The following is a 20,292-nucleotide window of genomic DNA, read 5'->3' on the forward strand; positions in this document are numbered from 1 at the left end:
ATCTACTTTGTTAAATGTTATGACCTAAACTTCCATCCAAAGATGCCACTATATAAAGTATCCCATCGCGGTGTGGGCTTCCTGTGGGCTAAGTAAGTCACACCTTTTGTTATTTAAACCCGAGCTGGGAGATGTTCATGTAGGTGGTCTTAAGGTTACTTTAGTGTTCATCCATTGCCCAGGGACCAGATGCCCAGCTCTGAGGCTATTTCACAGTTATTAAAAAGTCAGTTCCCATGGTGGAGTCTGTGACATTGACCCACATCAGAGACTGAAAAATAAATTAGTAAGCTGGAATTCAAAGGTGGCTCAGTGGATATGATCTTGGTTGAAGGATAAACGACAGCCAGTTGTGAGTACATTCAGAAGATAGAGAGATTAGCAGTAGGGTCATCCAATTATCTGCACATGGACCAGTCTTCTTTATATCTCCACTGGTGACATTACTACTAGTACTGAAGGGAGAGTCTTCCTTTTGGTAGATACCACAAGTTATGTAACAGAGCAGACACACCACCGGGTTACCACAATGAACGATGATCCAGGTAGGTAGGTATTGGAGGAAGAACGTTGCAACTCAGCTCAATGACAAAATGCAAAATCCTGCACTCAGGTCTCAAATATCCAAAGGTTGAATATGGTATTATTGGCACAAAAAGGGCAACTACTGAGGAGGTTCTGGGGAGGGATTAAAGCAGAGGGGAGCGGTGGTGCCACCATTGATGGAACTATACCTAGAATATAGATTGAGCTGTAGAGGCCAAATCTCCAGGACATAAATAAATTAGAGATTGTGGAAAGAATGGAAACTGCAATGGTACATGATCTACGTAACCAAACCAGCAAGGGATAAAGGACCCCAAAATGTAGAGCTTGGAGCAGAGAAGTGAGAGGGGGATGAGACAGAAGATCTTACATATATCATCGGTTTAACAGGATACAGAAGAGAAGCAGCAGAAGAGGACATACACTACAGCTGAATGGTGACAGTTTTAGGGGGAATTTGAGGAATGATTACATTACTGAGATGGTAGTAGATAGGTGGAGGATACTCCCAACAGAGGTGGTAAAGACTAAAACAACAATGGGATGTAGACATGCTTGGGATAGACAGGAATGAAATAGATCCTGAGGTTATCGGGTGCAGGAGAATTTGGACTAAGTGATTCTTATCCTCTGTCAGATTCTATGTTTATTTGGTGATATCAGTAACACAATATTTTCTGGCTCCGATGTCGTGTTCTCACTATGTGACCTGAAGGATTCTCGGGCTATGACCCCCCCCCTGCTCCCCCCAAAACTTCCTTTTAGGTCCCATGTAAAGTAACATAATTGTAGGAGCCGATTCCCCTTGTCCTGATCATTTGGATTCATTCAGAACTTAAAGTTGCAATATAACTTTTTCGTTCACCACTTTCACCACGCAAAAATCAGTATAATAATACATAGTGTGAGTTAAAGGGTGAGTGGAACCAACCATCCTGGGAAAACCGCTACACAGGAGCACTATACTCCAAACTTAATTTAATGAAGATAATTCCTAAATAAATGAGCAACAGTCGTTCGGCGACATAGAATTTCATGTCTTTATTTAGGGTCTCAACACTGGCATAACTCTGGTCTGATGACAAAAACATTACAATAAAAGAAATATTTATGCAGTCAAAGTATTCCAAAAGTTTTCACCTGCTTAAAAAAAAAAACACTTAAAACCCTCAGACAACAATTCCCTGCTTAAATCGTGGTGAATCATAATACATAAAGATTGTATCATTGACGTGTGCGAGGTGCCACTAACAAGTGACCCGATAGGGCCACACCCGGCCACTTTGCATCAATACTGAGGTTCCGCTATTGCTTACATGGTAATTATGGCCACTCACTATACAGAGTCACCTCGTAATGCCAAGTGCTCTCTAACGCAGCAATGATCTCCTACATATACAAAATAACCTGAGTTTAGGCATCTACAGATATACACTGTGCAACGTGAGTACAGGAGAGAAGCTCAGTGAGTGCTTACTTACAGTGCTATTGCTTGTATCGTATGTAAAATATAAGGGGGGAACTATACATCTGTCTACATCTTGTGTGCACCATCTGCCCGTATTTCAGACATTATCCAGGTAAACATTTCTTATAAACCAAGTTATAGTGGTTGGCATTTTATTGTAACACTTTAAGGACGTCTGGATTGACAGAAGTTGTACAGGTTTATAATATAGTCTATGAAACGAGATCCACACACAAAGCTAACGATCAGTTCATTGATGCAGAACCTGGGAGGATCTGTGCAAATGTTTGGAACCCAATTAGTGCAAGTTAAACAATTCCAAGGTCTGAGTTGCAAATAAAACCAAAGATATAAGGGGGTGACATCGAGCAGTGCGGAGTGCGTATTACACACACACACATATATATATATATATATATATATATATATATATATATATATATATATATATATATATATTTACATGTAACAGACACCAGTCGCAGCAGTGGGACCGCCGTGTAGTGAATGTGTTTGTTTGACAATGCTGTTCGATTTCACTAATTATAACACTACTCTTGATTGGTATTGTAACCAGAGCAGCTATTTATTCTGCTGGGCGACTTCCACCTTTATAATGGGAATTGTATTTAACTGGTAGTAATTAAAGGAGACACTAGGTGGCAGCAGTCACGGCGTCATCTAGACTGTGGCAGGTTTGCGCCAAGCCCGGTGCAATGTCCCTTTGGCGCCTTTGCACAAGTGCCGCTATGAGTAACGCTACCATGACACGTCCACAGGCTGAAAGTGAACAGAATTATCCAGAGAAATAAGTTAATATAATACAGAGCAGAGAATAATCCCATGTACAATAATATTCACCTCAGTGAACCCGTAACTGTCCAGGACAGAACCATCAATAAGAAAATACCAACACTACATTCTCAACTAAGGTCTCTCACATGACGTTCACTGTTCAGACATTAATTCTGTGCAGGAGCAGACGTATTATAGGCCTGATCTTTCTAGGTCAGTAACAATGACTAATACATATCTATATAGATTCAGAACTGAAAACAGCTGATAGAACATTGTTGTGTGGCCCCTTCCATAGCTAATGAAGGGGATGGGGCCACACCAGGGTGGTGACTCCTCCCACTACACAAGCAGGCTTGGCCCGCCCCTTTCTCAGTGTCCTGTGTGGACAATACTTTCTGTCGATGGACAGTTTCTTTCTGAGTGATAACAGAGAACAGTAGCTCACAGCTGCATTTTAAATGTAAGCGGCATGTTAAACATCTTACGTTCTGTCATGTTATGGGAACAATTATATCTGTATTTATCAATGTTACAAGTTGCCTTTTAATACGAGGTCAATCTGCATTTTAGGTGCTTTTACATTTTTATCTAAAGCAGAAAAGTGTTTTCTCTGAGGCACAGTCGTCTTGCTCTTGGCAGTTAATCTGAAGGTACGGGCTATGGTGCGGGCTATGGTGCAGGCTGTGACTATTCACTTGCTGTCAGATCTGTCAGGTTCATTGTTTTGCTCTTACTTTTTGCTTGGACTCAGCTAATGAACCAATGGACCGTAGAAGCTGTTCGTATTGTTTAACAGTAGACGCCACAAACGCTCAGAGGCAGCAGAGATTTCAAGCACAGAATTAAATGCTGGGGTGACGTAGGTGTCTCACATCCAATCACACGCTCCCTTCTACGTCCTGGAATGCCGCACTGCAGCAGTGTTTGCACCGTCTCCCAGCTCATACTGAACGGCTATATCAGGCGGATGATGATCCCACATGTTTAAACAACCAATCAATAACTAAGTAGGAAATACTGGACCAATCAAAAGTCTCCTTGGCGAAATGCGTTGGTTTCTACGTCTCCTTCAGAGCATTGACAGCTGACGTGTCCTCCCGACCTTAGGCCACTCAGCCCCCCCCATGCTAACCCCACCTCAGAATAAAGTATTGTGTACGTCAACTTAAGGCTTTATAGGGTGGTTTGATGACAATCTATATCTAAATCCACATCAGCAAATAAAACAGATGATTGTTGTGTTGATACATAAATCTCCATATATACAGTATATATACAATATCCCTTGCAAAATGTATTTATTCCTCACTGTCATGACAGTGTGCTACGTACCCCAATAATCTTCATTTCTCTATGATCTGTTTTTACCCCACAACCACTGAACACAGCGGCGGTGGCCATTGTCTAGGAGATTAAAGCCAATCAGAACATTGGCTACCAGTGGCATTACGGAGGCATGAGGCACTTGTCACTTGTTCCAATCTCACGGTTCCACCCAAACAATGGCTGCCTCCGCTGTGCGCAGCTTGAAGGGTTCTTGTGGGTCTGTGCCCGTATTAGATAGATCAGTACTGTACAATGTGTTTGATTTGGCAGATGGACAAACGTCGACATGGGCGTGAAAATGGCTTTACAGCTCTTATAAAAATCGGTGATTTTCTTAAAAAAAATATTTTTTACAAAAAAAAGCTTCCTTCTTTTAAAAAAAGAGTCTCCTATCTATAGGAACCAATAAAAACGTCTCCGTATTTACAACAAGATAGCTATCATTAACAAATATAATATTGTGAAATAAAATATTGAAAGTGTATATCAACTTTTTAAATAGAAGTTTGGCTCAAAGCATGAACAACGTAGAAAGAAACAATCCTCCCTTTAATATTACTGGTTGACACGGTAATGTGTTACGTGATCCAATCTACGGCCTCCATTAACCTCTCTGGTGCTACGCTGACAAATGGCGGCAGGATTCATCGGCCAATCAGTACCTTTCAACTAAAGGAGAACTATCTCCTATTTGCCGTCTCTCGCTGCCCGTCTTGCAGGAGGGGGAGACGTAACACGGGGGCAAATAAAACCGTTATGGTGCCATTTTATTCCTTACACAAATCAATAGAATAATTTATGTTTAGTGCATTATAGGCTATAAAAGATAAATATTGTCACTCGAATCCGTACTAAACGTATCGCAAAGGAGACACCACTAATTCAGACAATGGCACCAGAACATGAGGATTTCCTAAATTCCTTACAAGTTGCTGCCCTGAGTATAGTACGTTATACTGATGCTGGAATCCCACCGAGCCTGATCTATAAACCGCTTCTCTATGTTCCTCTAAGTGGCAGAAGAAAGAATTGAAAAATGGAAAAAAGTAAAAGTGTTTGTAAAACGCGTTTCACTTTCCATTAACATTCTGTTTTACTGTAAGAAAGTAGCTGTAATCGTGTTTCCAACATAAAGATGGAATAAAAAATAACCTATTTATTTGCGTAGTTGATTTTGACTGTTGCAATGCCCAATTTATTACAAAATGGTCCTCACGACGCATTTCTTAGGAATTTTTTGCTGTATAAGTATAATGGCTGAAATGCAGACGTCTCTTAAATATCTCTCCTCTGTGTTCTGCCACTATGAGGAACATCCTCTGATGACAGTGCTTGGCTCCACCCCCAGGGCGTCACCTGTTCTACGTAAACCAATCCGGGTAGGACAATTACACGCAACCTCCGGAAGTCCTTGGTGAAGAGGAAGTGTTAACAATAGCAAAATAAGTGACAGTTTCGCTCCAACAATATGTGTGCGTGTGTAATCTTGTTTGTTCACAGTGACCGTTTATAAACATATATAAATATATATATATATATATATATATATATATATATATATATATATATATATGTATATATATCTCCACACATCTTTAGACAGGTGTGTGTTTAACATGATACATATATAGGTATATAACTATTAAATATATTATATATTTCTGCTACAGTCCCGCTCATCAAGTCTCTAGAAACGGTGGACCATGCTGATGTGTCCTTGAGCATTAGAGGTCGCTGTATATAGAAAAACAGAATAAACAGACGGAGGCACGATATCGTCTTTCTTGCCGTATCTCTACAGTGTTGTGTCTAAGCATTGTGCTGGCTGCGAGGTGTCTCCGGAACGTCCTCCACCATCTGCTCATTCATCGTTCTCTGCATCAGAGTTTTCCTGTTTGGGATTCACCTTCTCTTCCTCTTCTTCCCTGATTGCCTGGATTTGTTCTGAGCTTTGGTGCAGGGCAGACGGCTCCTTGTCCACCACCTCCGACCTCTGCTCGTCCTCGATCACTGTCTTCCACATTTTGTGGTTCTCCAGCAGGTGATGAGTTATCTGACAGTAGATTTTTCTTTTGCACTTTTTCTTTTCTGCAAACATAAAGTAGATCTTCAGGTTGGACAAACATCAAATCACAAACCAGCAATTTATAGTCACCAAACATGTATTCTGCACCTCTCAGAAATGTCCAACGATAGACCTAGAAACAGGTGAAATACATTCACATGAAGCACAATGTACTCTACAGTCACAAAGTACTAAGACATCGCAGGACAGATAGGATCAAATATAGAGGGTACAGAAACATGGGGTTCAAACCATTATGGACCCCCTGACAGATACATAGTGATATATTCTGCAGATTATTACATTATTGACCTCTCTAGAGATCTGCAGAACATTGCTCTGTTCCATCTACCCCCTGACAGATACATAGTGATATATTCTGCAGATTATTACATTACTGACCTCTCTAGAGATCTGCAGAACATTGCTCTGTTCCATCTACCCCCTGACAGATACATAGTGATATATTCTAAAGATTATTACATTACGGACCCCTCTAGAGATCTGCAGAACATAACTCTGTTCCATCTACCCCCTGACAGATACATAGTGATATATTCTGCAGATTATTACATTACTGACCTCTCTAGAGATCTGGAGAACATTGCTCTGTTCCATCTACCCCCTGACAGGTACATAGTGATATATTCTGCAGATTATTACATTACTGACCTCTCTAGAGATCTGCAGAACATTGCTCTGTTCCATCTACCTCCTGACAGATACATAGTGATATATTCTGCAGATTATTACATTATTGACCTCTCTAGAGATCTGCAGAACATTGCTCTGTTCCATCTACCGCCTGACAGATACATAGTGATATATCCTGGAGATTATTATATTACGGACCCCTCTAGAGATCTGCAGAACATTGCTCTGTCCCATCTACCCCCTGACAGATACATAGTGATATATTCTACAGATTATTACATTACGGACCCCTCTAGAGATCTGCAGAACATTACTCTGTTCCATCTACCCCCTGACAGATACATAGTGATATATTCTGCAGATTATTACATTACTGACCTCTCTAGAGATCTGCAGAACATTGCTCTGTTCCATCTACCTCCTGACAGATACATAGTGATATATTCTGCAGATTATTACATTATTGACCTCTCTAGAGATCTGCAGAACATTGCTCTGTTCCATCTACCCCCTGACAGATACATAGTGATATATTCTAAAGATTATTACATTACGGACCCCTCTAGAGATCTGCAGAACATTACTCTGTTCCATCTACCCCCTGACAGATACATAGTGATATATTCTGCAGATTATTACATTACTGACCTCTCTAGAGATCTGGAGAACATTGCTCTGTTCCATCTACCCCCTGACAGATACATAGTGATATATTCTGCAGATTATTACATTACTGACCTCTCTAGAGATCTGCAGAACATTGCTCTGTTCCATCTACCTCCTGACAGATACATAGTGATATATTCTGCAGATTATTACATTATTGACCTCTCTAGAGATCTGCAGAACATTGCTCTGTTCCATCTACCCCCTGACAGATACATAGTGATATATCCTGGAGATTATTATATTACGGACCCCTCTAGAGATCTGCAGAACATTGCTCTGTCCCATCTACCCCCTGACAGATACATAGTGATATATTCTACAGATTATTACATTACGGACCCCTCTAGAGATCTGCAGAACATTACTCTGTTCCATCTACCCCCTGACAGATACATAGTGATATATTCTGCAGATTATTACATTACTGACCTCTCTACAGATCTGCAGAACATTGCTCTGTTCCATCTACCCCTTGAAATACTAACACAGTGGCTCAGTGGTTAGCACTTCTGCCTCACAGCACTAGGGTCATGAGTTCAATTCCCGACCATGGCCTTATCTGTGTGGAGTTTGTATGTTCTCCCTGTGTTTACGTGGGTTTCCTCCGGGTGCTCTGGTTTCCTCCCACACTCCAAAAACATACTGGTAGGTTAATTGGCTGCTATCAAATTGACCCTAGTCTGTCTCTGTCTGTCTGTGTCTGTCTGTGTGTTAAGGAATTTAGACTGTAAGCCCCAATGGGGCAGGGACTGATGTGAGTTCTCTGTACAGCGCTGTGGAATTAGTGGATCTATATAAATAACTGATGATGATGAAAATGTTAATTATTTTGACCCTTTCCTTCTTGAACATATTGAGGAAACCATGCTCCTGTTTAACACTACGTGCGCCACTGGCTGTACCCACAACAATCCCTGGCCCTGGAGCAGTGCCCAGTAAGAGACAGATCTCGGAGCCTTCAGACCCAGCTTTCTGCTTTGTGCCTCACTGGGCTCATCTGTGCCCAGCTTTATGCAGTAAGTGATAGGGGAGGCTGAAGGATGTTGTTGGCATCAATCAGGGTCGTCAGCATAGAGGCCGCAGTGGAGGCCAAAGGAGAGAAAACGATGTATAAAGAGAGAAGAACAAAGGTCTAAGAACAGAGGGATGAGGGTCTCAGATCGAGGGCTTGTAGGAGAGATACCGAGCAGCAGTCAGGAAGGTGAACCCGGAGGGACGATGCTACGAAGACCAAGGGAGTGAAGTGTTTGCTCAACTGTATGGAAAGCAGCAGAGAGGTCAGGAAGGACGAGTAAGGAGCAGTGATCCTTCATGAATACATCACTGGCCACGCGTTTCATGGGTTATGTGAAGCCGACAGCTGCTACTACATCAGCGAAACCAGAATAACATGTTCCTACTGTCATAACACATGCATGACGTAGTTTTACAGCAAGTGTATGTGGCTTTAAATATATATTTAACTTGAAATAAGTATGTAGCTTGATAAATAAGTCAGGGTAAAATAAACTCGGCCACCGTCTATGTGGAGTGTGAATGTTCTCTGGGTGTGTGCACATTGTAGAGAATTTAGGGGTTTAGGTAAATAAGGAGGAAAGAGCGACACATTACAGTCTTGCCTCCATATTTGTCTTATAACTAACACTTTGCGCTGCTTTGCATTGGGGGTGTGGCTGGAGGAGGGATCGGGGTGGAGCAAGGAAGCAGACTAAACTGATTACCACGCTGCATGCCGCGCCGAGGTGCACTGCTCCAGGGACTATACATGACAGTCGTTAGATTGTAAGCTCCTCTGGGGCTTACGTGAGTGATATAACATTGTATATGGGCCATGGATAATAATTAAATAATAGAATATGTCTTCGTACATCACATGATTAAGTGCCGGACACTAATTAAGTGCTGTTCTATTCCAGAACCATCTGCCCCCTCCTCTCGGTGCCCTCCGTCCCCTGCCCCTCTCCGACCGTATTAAAAGACCAAACTGAGACAGCAAACAACAAACTTTGTGAACCTTTTCTGGGATCACATCAGCCCTTCAGATATTTCACTCTGTTCACTTGAAGCTTCGTAATTCGGACATTCTCAGGAGAGCGCTATTCTTCTGTGACCCCCTCCCCCGTGAGCTCACTATGAGGCAATCATGTTCTGTTCAGGGGATAGATAATCCCACAAACAAAAACAGAATTTTCCCTCAGCTTTCCCAATTAGCAAATACTTTTGTCTGAGACAGAATCCGCAGCATTCAGGGGGTCCTGGGACAAAAACATGTTAGGTTAATTGTCTCACAATTGTAGCCCCTCCGCCCCCAGACAATTAACCAGTGCTGAACGTTGACAGTAATTAATGAGGTAATACAGCGCAGGTTTACCCTGAAACTGGGGCAATAACACAAACATCACATAATATATTATATATTCTATACATAGGGGATTTCTCTCTCATATCAAAGATCTGCAAATAATGCAACGGACGGTACAAGTAAAATCAAACAACGTTTTCAAAAACCAACAGAAAAAACATATACAGCGGAATATAATTATTGATGGAATTGGTTTAATAAAGCATTTTTATTAAAATACAATGTCATGAAACACATATAATCTCAAATAAATCAATTAATTGAATAGCGTGGGCCTGGACACCCAGGTGTTGTGAAGCTACAAGCCCCAGCATGATTTGACAGCCAATAGGAAGTCTATAGGTGGCAGGGTATTCTGGAACTTGTAGTTCCACAACACCTGGCGAGCCACAGGCTAATCAGCAGATGGTACCTTTTCAAAAATCTTATAGCTAAGGTGAAATGCGTCAGTTTAATGTTGAATAATCCAACTGAGGAGGGGATGTGAGTCCCTGATATAATCCCCCAGTACGAGATATTAAACAATGTAAAGGGAGCTGATACCAGAATATACGGAGGACGGACCGTGTCCGTAAGTCCGTAAGTTGGCCAATTACAGCATAACAGGTACCGACTTTTAATCTTATTCCATCACACGTGTGATACTCCACCTGATCCGAGAGATGTGTCACAGAATTAAGGTTGGATATACGTCAAGACATTGGATACCTAGTGTAATATAACGTCATTTATTGAAGTGGGACTTGCAATTCCTAATTTGGCACAATCAGGGTGTGTTTACGTACCCCTGTGCTCCATGATTTAGATTTGTAAGGACCCATCTCTGTTTTATTCATTAATTTATATGAGACTATATTTGTATTATGTCATTGTCTATTAATTAAATACTTTTATTAAGCCAATAAGTATATTCTGCCATATAAGACTTTACCTAGCTTTTTTTTTTTTTTTTTTTAAAAAGTTCTTTAATTATACTAATTGTAGTTGTAGAATCAGTTAAGTGATTTCTAAGGTTCAGATCTCTGGATTTCCCACATAACAGGGGCCGGGAATATATGAATTTGGAAATGGAAGAGATACTTTTCCCAAAATATCTGATTTTATGCAAGTTCTGCTGTAGGATGTGAAATAAGGTTACAATAAGTAATGGTTAAAGTAATGTTGTTTTCTTACCCTTCCCTGAATATATCCCCCAAAAGGCATCTTTGAAACAACAGAAGATCTGAGAGGACATACTTGTTAAGATTTCTGAGGGTTCGGAGTTGTCCTCCTCTGTTGTGTCAGTGTCTTCGTCCTGTTCGTCGGTATCACCGGAATCTTCGCCGTCGTCGATCCAGTTCCCGGGTAACAGTCCCGCTGAGTCGTAGGAATTACAAAGCGGTCCCACAATGTGAGTTATAAAAGATTCTTGAAGTTTTGCTAATTGAGGGGCAGATCGATCCATAAATGGGCTTATTGGGAGGCCGAGACTGGATTCTTCATCCCCCTGGAGACAGTCAAACATGTGGCGTCAGCCCTGCAACCTTTATGTTGCGTTATAACAAAAAATAGGGACATGTATGTGACACAATTTGCTTAAGATCCAGAAGTCACCTAATACTTCGCTTGGGTCCCAAGTAAAATGCTATAATAACCATTTCCTACAAATCCTGGTGAAGACTTATACATCCTAACTAAAAATGTAGCTTTAAGTGAGATAAAATAAAATCCTAATGATTCCGTCCCCCTGTGATTGGCCGGGTCTCCCGATGCATCTAACAGAATCTTTCTCCTGCTCCGTCGTCTTTGTTCGTAGTTGTCAAAGCCCCTCCCCTTCCTGAGACTGGGGCTCTGACAACCACAAACAAGGTCCATCTGAGCAGGACAGGGGGTATAATGAATAGAACGTAAGGACACATCAGAGGACAGATCAGATCACAGGAAGGATGGAGCGCAGGTAACATTTAGCATTTGACTTTTGTTTACTTAATTCCACACAAAATATCCTTTTTAGTTTGGGTGAAATCAGCCTTTATTCCTGATACACCAGAATTCCGAAATGTAGGAAAATAATCATCCGGAAACTAACAGAAGACCCGGTCAGATCCTCAGTTATGTGAGATAACAAAGGCGGCACCGAGCAATTACCCCAAAAGATTTCCTTTTACCTTGATGGACTAGTGAAACATTTCATGTAAATGCCCCCTGTCCCTACAGAATGAGGATTTACCAATGAGAACCACACTCATAGCCCCCTGTTCGGGATAAATAGTGTAGGTGGAAGGCTGGGGGTAAGGCAGTGGGGTATCAGTGCTGCGGCCTTGTCTCCTGCAGTCTTATATTAGCCACGATACTGTGAGTAAAGTCTACAACTTGCAATCTACCGCTGCAGGATGTGATCAGATGTCTCTCTCTCTCTCTGCTGCCCCCTTCTGGCTGGGCAATGGAGACAGTCAGCTTTACAGGGGAGACTGTTAGTGGGGCATTTACAGAGGGTTTATTTATAGAATAATATTTAAATTCTGCATTTCCTGGAGATTTAATCCATCTCACATCCAGGAACAATTCCTCACACTAACAGTATCCACAGACAACTATCTGGGATGGCCGGAGAACTCAGCTTGGGATAACTACAGCAACATTTGGGATAACGTAGACTATATCTGTCTAAATGGGCCTTTACCTGTTCATAGAACTCGTTGACGATCCCTTCCGTCCACTTTAAATGCAATTCTTTACTTTTGGCCGGCCCGTTGATGTCTGCCAGCTTAATGCACATCTGACAGACCAACAATCGATCATTCTCATTCGACCAATCGATTCCGGGACCAACTTCTTCATTCACCTTATAGAGAGAGAACGTGAGTTATAGAGCGCCAGTGATATCACGGTGGAAGTTACAGTTACTGAACTAGTGTCCACAGGAACGAGGCTTAAAGACCGTCAGGGCCATAAAATAATTATTTACATAAATGTTCTGTAAAACTATTCATATTCCAAAACGTTTGTATTCTTTTAGAAGGAATCTCATGCCCAAAAATGAAATTATTGCCACAGACCTTTAGCAGAAAGGAACATTTCACAAACTAAACATCATTTGAAAACACCACAGTGTGCAGGAACACTAACACTTCGTCTGCGTCAATCCTTTCTGACCTGTACAGGTGACTCCGCCTCTAGCGCAGCTGTCCCTGACAACCAGCACCATGGTGAAGCCTCCCCCATACTTTGTACCCGGTGATCGGCCATCCCAGCAGTTAGCTCCTGTATGAGCGATTAGGAATTAGGGGGCGGGGTTATGGTGACCCCATCCCGTGGCGCTGGTTGTCGGGGTAACAGAGGTGCGCACAGATTACAGAGCTCCGAGATTACTGCACAACTTCAGTGAAATACATAAAATCATCCTGCAAACGTCCCCCCATCTTTATACCTTGTCATTTACCTGTCCCTGAGTGGTTGATAATCATTCTGGCATCTAGAAATGATAAATTATAACATTTCTCCGTAATTATACGGCGCAACCCTAATAAACCTCATCGTCTTTATGATTTTACGGCTCCTAAGTCTTCACGAGTTCACAGAAGAGTCATTTACAAACCGCAGCACAGATGGGTGTTAGCGACGTCATGCGCTGACCGCTGTGCGACAGCATCTGGGTCTAACAGGCAGGGCGCACAATTAGTGGACCAAGATGGCGGCATCTGCGAAGGGTTCGCACTGGCTGATGGGAGCAGGTGGGCGGACTGAGGTCCAGAAAGGACATTTTGTTGGACATTAATATTTAAATAAGATAAAGGGGTGGAGATTCCGCATTTACAGGTGCGTTCCACCCTGCGGAATTAGTGTTGCTATATGAAGAGATGATGATGATTCCCAGCTTCACGAGAGAATGAGGTCCTTATATTGGGGCTGGTTCCGATACCTATATAAGGACGCACTTCGCACATTCCGGATATATGTGTATACTTCAGGCACGCAGGGTGGGAGATGTCTCCTCACCCTCATCACTATGGGATCAGAGGGTTATAAAGTGGTAGAGGGCTGGACTTTATACCATACTCCCCCGTCTCACCAGGGTCATGTTCCAGCGCTGGCCCGCCCCAGGCCCACCCTTACAAACACCCCTTCAAGGCCGCACGCACCTGGTTCTGGTGTGTCTGGGACATAAGTCCTGATCCACTAGACAGTGGAGCAGACCCCACTGTACCCTTAAATGGGATACGTTGGGAGCTGTGGGTTATACAGTTTCTGGAGAATACTGGCAGAATGATTTCATGGGGCGTTTCCATATGACTGTGAAATGCGTTGGTGGAACAATAAGGCCACATCCACAGATCAGGAAGCTTTGGGGTCCGTGGTTTCTGCAATGTGTAAATGACTCTTACTGGTATTTGTATTATTAGACATTTGTACTATTAACCTTTGCATTGAATTCTGCCAAGAAATCGAAGTGCTTCTTCAGGTCAGTGGCCAGAATGGCCTCGATCACCAGGAAGCGGAACCTTTTGAACTCCATGTGATCTAAGTTGACTAAGAAATTGTATTCCGGCCTTGAAAGCAGAAGATTCCAGGCGGCGGCAGCGTGATGGTTCTCCAGGACCGAGCGGTCATTGTACAGCACTGCCTAGAAAAAGACGAGTTATGTTATTTATAGCCCCTCCCACATGCAGATCTCTCGATATAGCCCCTCCCACATTCTGCTCTGATTATAGCCACGCCCACACTCTGATCTCTCATTATAGCCCTTCCCACATTCTAATCTCTCATGTTTAACCCTCCCACATCCTGCTGCCTCTTATTATAGCCCCGCCCACATTCTGATATTGCATTATAGCCCCTCCCACATGTTTAGTCCATTCACAGTAGACCCTCCGACATCCTACTGTATATAATTCTTGCTCCTCCCATATCCTTCTCTCTCTCTCATTATCGCCCTTTGTGCCCTTTGTTATACACTAACAATATTTGGAACAGAAATGTGTTACCTGAGGCGCACTTGTCGCCACCAGAAACGCGTTAGTTCTTCCCGGATGGTCGTAATCGTGCATGGCAGCGGCTACGTACAGAGCCATCAGCTCTAAAGATGGGATATTACCCGATAAACATCCGTACTTGTCCTCTGAGGTGCTGTACGTCTTGGAAAATACATAACCCATGTGTCCGTGTGTGATTCCGCTATCGGAGTCTGGGGAGACAGAAAGACGGGGACCTCCGAATTACGGATCTGACCCCAACATTGCAGAAGAGAACTGTGCACTTCATAATTATTCTGTAATAACTGGTAAATGGTTCACTCTATTTTTACTTACACATTGTTTATTCTGTACGTTGCAGAGCGCTGTATGTCGTATATCGCTGTAATAACGCGGAGCGCTGTATGTCGTATATCGCTGTAATAACGTGAAGCGCTGTATATCATATATCGCTGTAATAACGCGGAACGCAGTATATCATATATCGCTGTAATAACGCGGAGCGCAGTATATCATATATAGCTGTAATAATGCGGAGCACTGTATGTTGTATATATCGCTGTAATAACGCGGAGCGCAGTATATCATATATTACTGTAATAACGCGGAGCGCAGTATATCATATATTGGTGTAATAATGCGGAGCGCAGTATATCATATATCGCTGTAATAATGCGGAGCGCTGTATGTCGTATATCGCTGTAATAACGCGGAGCGCTGTATGTCGTATATCGCTGTGATAACGTGAAGCGCTGTATATCATATATCGCTGTAATAACGCGGAACGCAGTATATCATATATCACTGTAATAACGCGGAGCGCAGTATATCATATATCGCTGTAATAACGCGGAGCGCAGTATATCATATATAGCTGTAATAATGCGGAGCACTGTATGTTGTATATATCGCTGTAATAACGCGGAGCGCAGTATATCATATATCACTGTAATAACGCGGAGCGCAGTATATCATATATTGGTGTAATAATGCGGAGCGCAGTATATCATATATCGCTGTAATAATGCGGAGCGCTGTATGTCATATAACGCTGTAATAACGTGAAGCGCAGTATATCATATATCGCTGTAATAACGCGGAGCGCAGTATATCATATATAGCTGTAATAATGCGGAGCGCTGTATGTTGTATATATCGCTGTAATAACGCGGAGCGTAGTATATCATATATCGCTGTAATAACGCGGAGCGCAGTATATCATATATCGGTGTAATAATGCGGAGCGCAGTATATCATATATCGCTGTAATAATGCGGAGCGCTGTATGTCATATAACGCTGTAATAACGCGGAGCGCAGTATATCATATATCACTGTAATAACGCGGAGCGCAGTATATCATATATCGGTGTAATAATGCGGAGCGCAGGATATCATATATCGCTGTAATAACGTGAAGCACAGTATATCATATATCGCTGTAATAACGCGGAGCGCAGTATATCATATATAGCTGTAATAATGCGGAGCGCTGTATGTTGTATATATCGCTGTAATAACGCGGAGCGCAGTATATCATATATCGCTGTAATAACGCGGAGCGCAGTATATCATATATCACTGTAATAACGCGGAGCGCAGTATATCATATATCGGTGTAATAATGCGGAGCGCAGTATATCATATATCGCTGTAATAATGCGGAGCGCTGTATATCGTATATCGCTGTAATAACGCGGAGCGCTGTATGTCATATAACGCTGTAATAACGTGAAGCGCAGTATATCATATATCGCTGTAATAACGCGGAGCGCAGTATATCATATATCACTGTAATAACGCGGAGCGCTGTATGTTGTATATATCGCTGTAATAACGCGGAGCGCAGTATATCATATATCACTGTAATACCGCGGAGCGCAGTATATCATATATCATTGTAATAACGCGGAGCGCAGTATATCATATATCGGTGTAATAATGCGGAGCGCAGGATATCATATATCGCTGTAATAACGTGAAGCACAGTATATCATATATCGCTGTAATAATGCGGAGCGCAGTATATCATATATCACTGTAATAACGCGGAGCGCAGTATATCATATATCGCTGTAATAACGCGGAGCGCAGTATATCATATATCACTGTAATAACGCGGAGCGCAGTATATCATATATCGCTGTAATAACGCGGAGCACAGTATATCATATATCACTGTAATAATGCGGAGCGCTGTATATCATATATCGCTGTAATAACGCGGAGCGCAGTATATCATATATAGCTGTAATAATGCGGAGCGCAGTATATCATATATCGCTGTAATAATGCGGAGCGCTGTGTGTTGTAAATCGCTGTAATAACGCGGAGCGCTGTATGTTGTATATCGCTGTAATAATGCGGAGCGCTGTATGTTGTATATCGCTGTAATAACGCGGAGCGCAGTATGTTGTATATCGCTGTAATAATGCGGAGCGCTGTATGTTGTATATCGCTGTAATAATGTGGAGCGCTGTGTGTTGTAAATCGCTGTAATAATGCGGAGCGCTGTATGTTGTATATCGCTGTAATAATGCGGAGCGCTGTATGTTGTATATCGCTGTAATAATGCGGAGCGCTGTATGTTGTATATCGCTGTAATAATGCGGAGCGCTGTATGTTGTATATCGCTGTATGTTGTATATACAGAGAAACAGAACTTATTTTGTATTTTGTTGTATATATAACAGAACATATTTCTAGACAGAGTTGCACATTGCCGTCTTGTATATTTAAGCTGTTTGTAAAACGAGACGGCAGCCATGTTGTCACCCTCTGCGCCAATACAATACACACCTGTCATGTTCTACTTGTTACGTTTGAAAGTAAATATCCCACAATATACAACATTTTCTTATCAGTGTCACATTTTAAGAAGAGGAAACTCTAGGACTCCGTTGACTCATCTCTCCATGTACCTGAGTCACTGGCTGAGCCATGGTCATTCACCGTGTTCATGAGTCCAGGGATGGCCTGCGTACTGAGGTACCAAACCGCGTGCAGCACATCAGTGGCGTGGATCCTGTTGTGATCTACAAAATATTCCACAATTACTGTATTATTCCTGCAGAGTAAGCCTGCCATCTAGTGGCCACTCACATCAACTGCACCTCAGCGACTTCCATTGTAGAGAACATTCTGAGGCTAATTACAGAGGATGTAAAGTGTGAGGCATAAAAAGCGCATCTACGTGTTTATCCTGAGCCACAAATATCTGTGATACGTACAAATTAATATAAACATATCAGGGGCCACCGTCATAATGTGATACCAGCCCCACCTCGTCAGCGCGTGCTCTAGCCTCTACTAACCAATCAGTGACAGCCTCCTGGCTCCGCAAGGATCACTATGGATTTCAGTGATAAGTAACGGTAACAGAGAGTTTGGGGCTGGAGGACATTTGCATAAAAGATTTTTTTCACGTGTTTGTGTTTTGTTTTTTCACTGTAATTTTTGTTTGTTGGCACTACAGGTCCCAGCAGTCACTGAATCATCCTCTAGAAGACATGATGCTGCCACTTGTCGTTCTTTTGGTCGGTGAAAATGAGCAGATTGGGGCAATAGTTGATAACTGTGGTTCAGCCTCATTAAGGAGCTCAATTCAACAACCAAATATCATTAAGAGACTAGTTTAATGACACAGGATATTCTAATGACTGATAAGGGGCGGAGACTGTGCATTTAGGATTAAAGGTCTGTGCATTTAGGGGCGGATACTGCATTTAAGGAAGGAGACTGTGCATTTAGGGGTGGAGACTGTGTATTTAGGGGCGGAGACTGTGCATTTAAGGGAGGGGACTGTGCATTTAGGGGTGGAGACTGTGTATTTAGGGGCGGAGACTGTGCATTTAGGGGTAGAGACTGTGCATTTAGGGGCGGAGACTGTGCATTTAAGGGAGGGGACTGTGCATTTAGGGGTAGAGACTGTGCATTTAGGGGCGGAGACTGTGCATTTAAGGGAGGGGACTGTGCATCTAAGGGAAATGCTGGGTTTAGTGACCATAAAACAAGCTGATTTTGCACGTTCTCCGCAACATCAGCCATTAGTTCTATTTTGATGCTTTTGTGACATTTAGATGCACTTTATAAAGGAAAATACATTAAAATTTGCATGTAAATGAACATAATATAAAACTTAGAATATAGAACTGTGATATGAAACAAGGATGGTCCTGATGTCCTCTTAGTCTCATGACTTGTTCTAAACATAAATGACTGATGGCTTTATGAATTTTTTTTATAATCACATAATTAATAACAATAATTGCATCATTTCTCACACATATCAGGGCGGGTGCGGCGTGGGGGGGTTGCGCTGCATATTTACGTGGAGTTAGGACACAATGTCGCACAGTAACACTCTCTGGGGCGTATTCAATTGTTAGCGGTAACGCTGATAAACGAGCACTCTAAAAATATTACCGTTTATACGGTAATATTGCGCGCGAAAAGCGTTAATACGGTAGTTTACTCGGGAAATCTCAGCTCGCCGCTCAGGGGGCTGCGAGCTGAAATTCCGCGAGTAAATACCGTATTAACGGTAAGATTTTTTGAGCGCTCGTTTATCAGCGTTACCGCTAACAATTGAATACTCCCCTCTGAGTCTCCTCAATTCTTGTGTTTATTTGCAGACAAAATGCAAATGTGTGAAGTTAACAAAAACACCAGGCGGTGGAAGGGGCCACAGCTTGTCTTGTGAGGGACCCGCGGGGCTCTGGCTGAAGTTACGTAATATAGAATATACTTGTACCATAAAGAAATCTCCCAAATAAGTGTATTGTCTGTTTTATTCTACGTCAGCATAGTAATGTGAGAATAATATAATGTGCTTATTACCTGTCACCTGTATCAGGTAACATGAGTGTAATTACGGGGTACTGTCTATGTGCAGTAGGAATCTCCGGGATTTACCTCCTCGGACATTTAATGCACAAACACCGGACTGAAGATCATACAAGGTTACGGCCTCGTCCCAGGATAAGCGCAGAACGAGCGCCAGATACTGTCCACGGGCCGCTAGTTTGTCAGTTATTTGTGCAAGAAACCGTCCTGATTCCCCAGCCGAGTGGAAAAATAAAAGGTTTATAAATAGACTTATTCCATCTCTTCCTCTGGGGATAGATGCGTTCACCAGATACCACTGTCCTACATTGTACATATTAATGTTATAATTCAGAGGATGTGACATTGTGTCTCCCAGCGCTGGATACTTAGTGCCATTAATGGGAACTGGAAGATTTACAGAATATCTCCTTTCACACGTGGGGAGGACGGCTTCCTACCTCTGTGCTGTCCCAGCATTAACGTCGGGACAGCCGCATATAGAAGTAGGTGTCTATGCTGCTCAGACTCTCACAATATCATACTATAGAGTATATATATGGTCCACGTGCACACATGCAGGGCCGTAACTAGGGCTGTGTGACAGGGGGGATCGCCCAGGGCGCAAC

At 42.4% G+C, this 20,292-nt stretch overlaps 1 protein-coding gene across 1 annotated transcript in view; it reads right to left on the reverse strand.

The window, feature by feature from the left end:
- Positions 1 to 1,568: 1,568 nt before the first annotated feature.
- PDE3A (phosphodiesterase 3A) overlaps positions 1,569 to 20,292 on the reverse strand; it is a 233,816-nt gene continuing 215,092 nt past the window's right edge. The window contains 6 exon segments of the mRNA XM_075210812.1: positions 1,569 to 6,226; positions 11,125 to 11,374; positions 12,551 to 12,712; positions 14,288 to 14,491; positions 14,853 to 15,052; positions 17,761 to 17,874. Coding sequence (XP_075066913.1) covers positions 6,000 to 6,226; positions 11,125 to 11,374; positions 12,551 to 12,712; positions 14,288 to 14,491; positions 14,853 to 15,052; positions 17,761 to 17,874 — 1,157 coding nt within the window. The 3' untranslated portion in view covers positions 1,569 to 5,999.

Source organism: Mixophyes fleayi, chromosome 4 (genome assembly GCF_038048845.1).
Source record: "Mixophyes fleayi isolate aMixFle1 chromosome 4, aMixFle1.hap1, whole genome shotgun sequence".
Lineage (NCBI taxonomy): Eukaryota > Metazoa > Chordata > Amphibia > Anura > Limnodynastidae > Mixophyes > Mixophyes fleayi.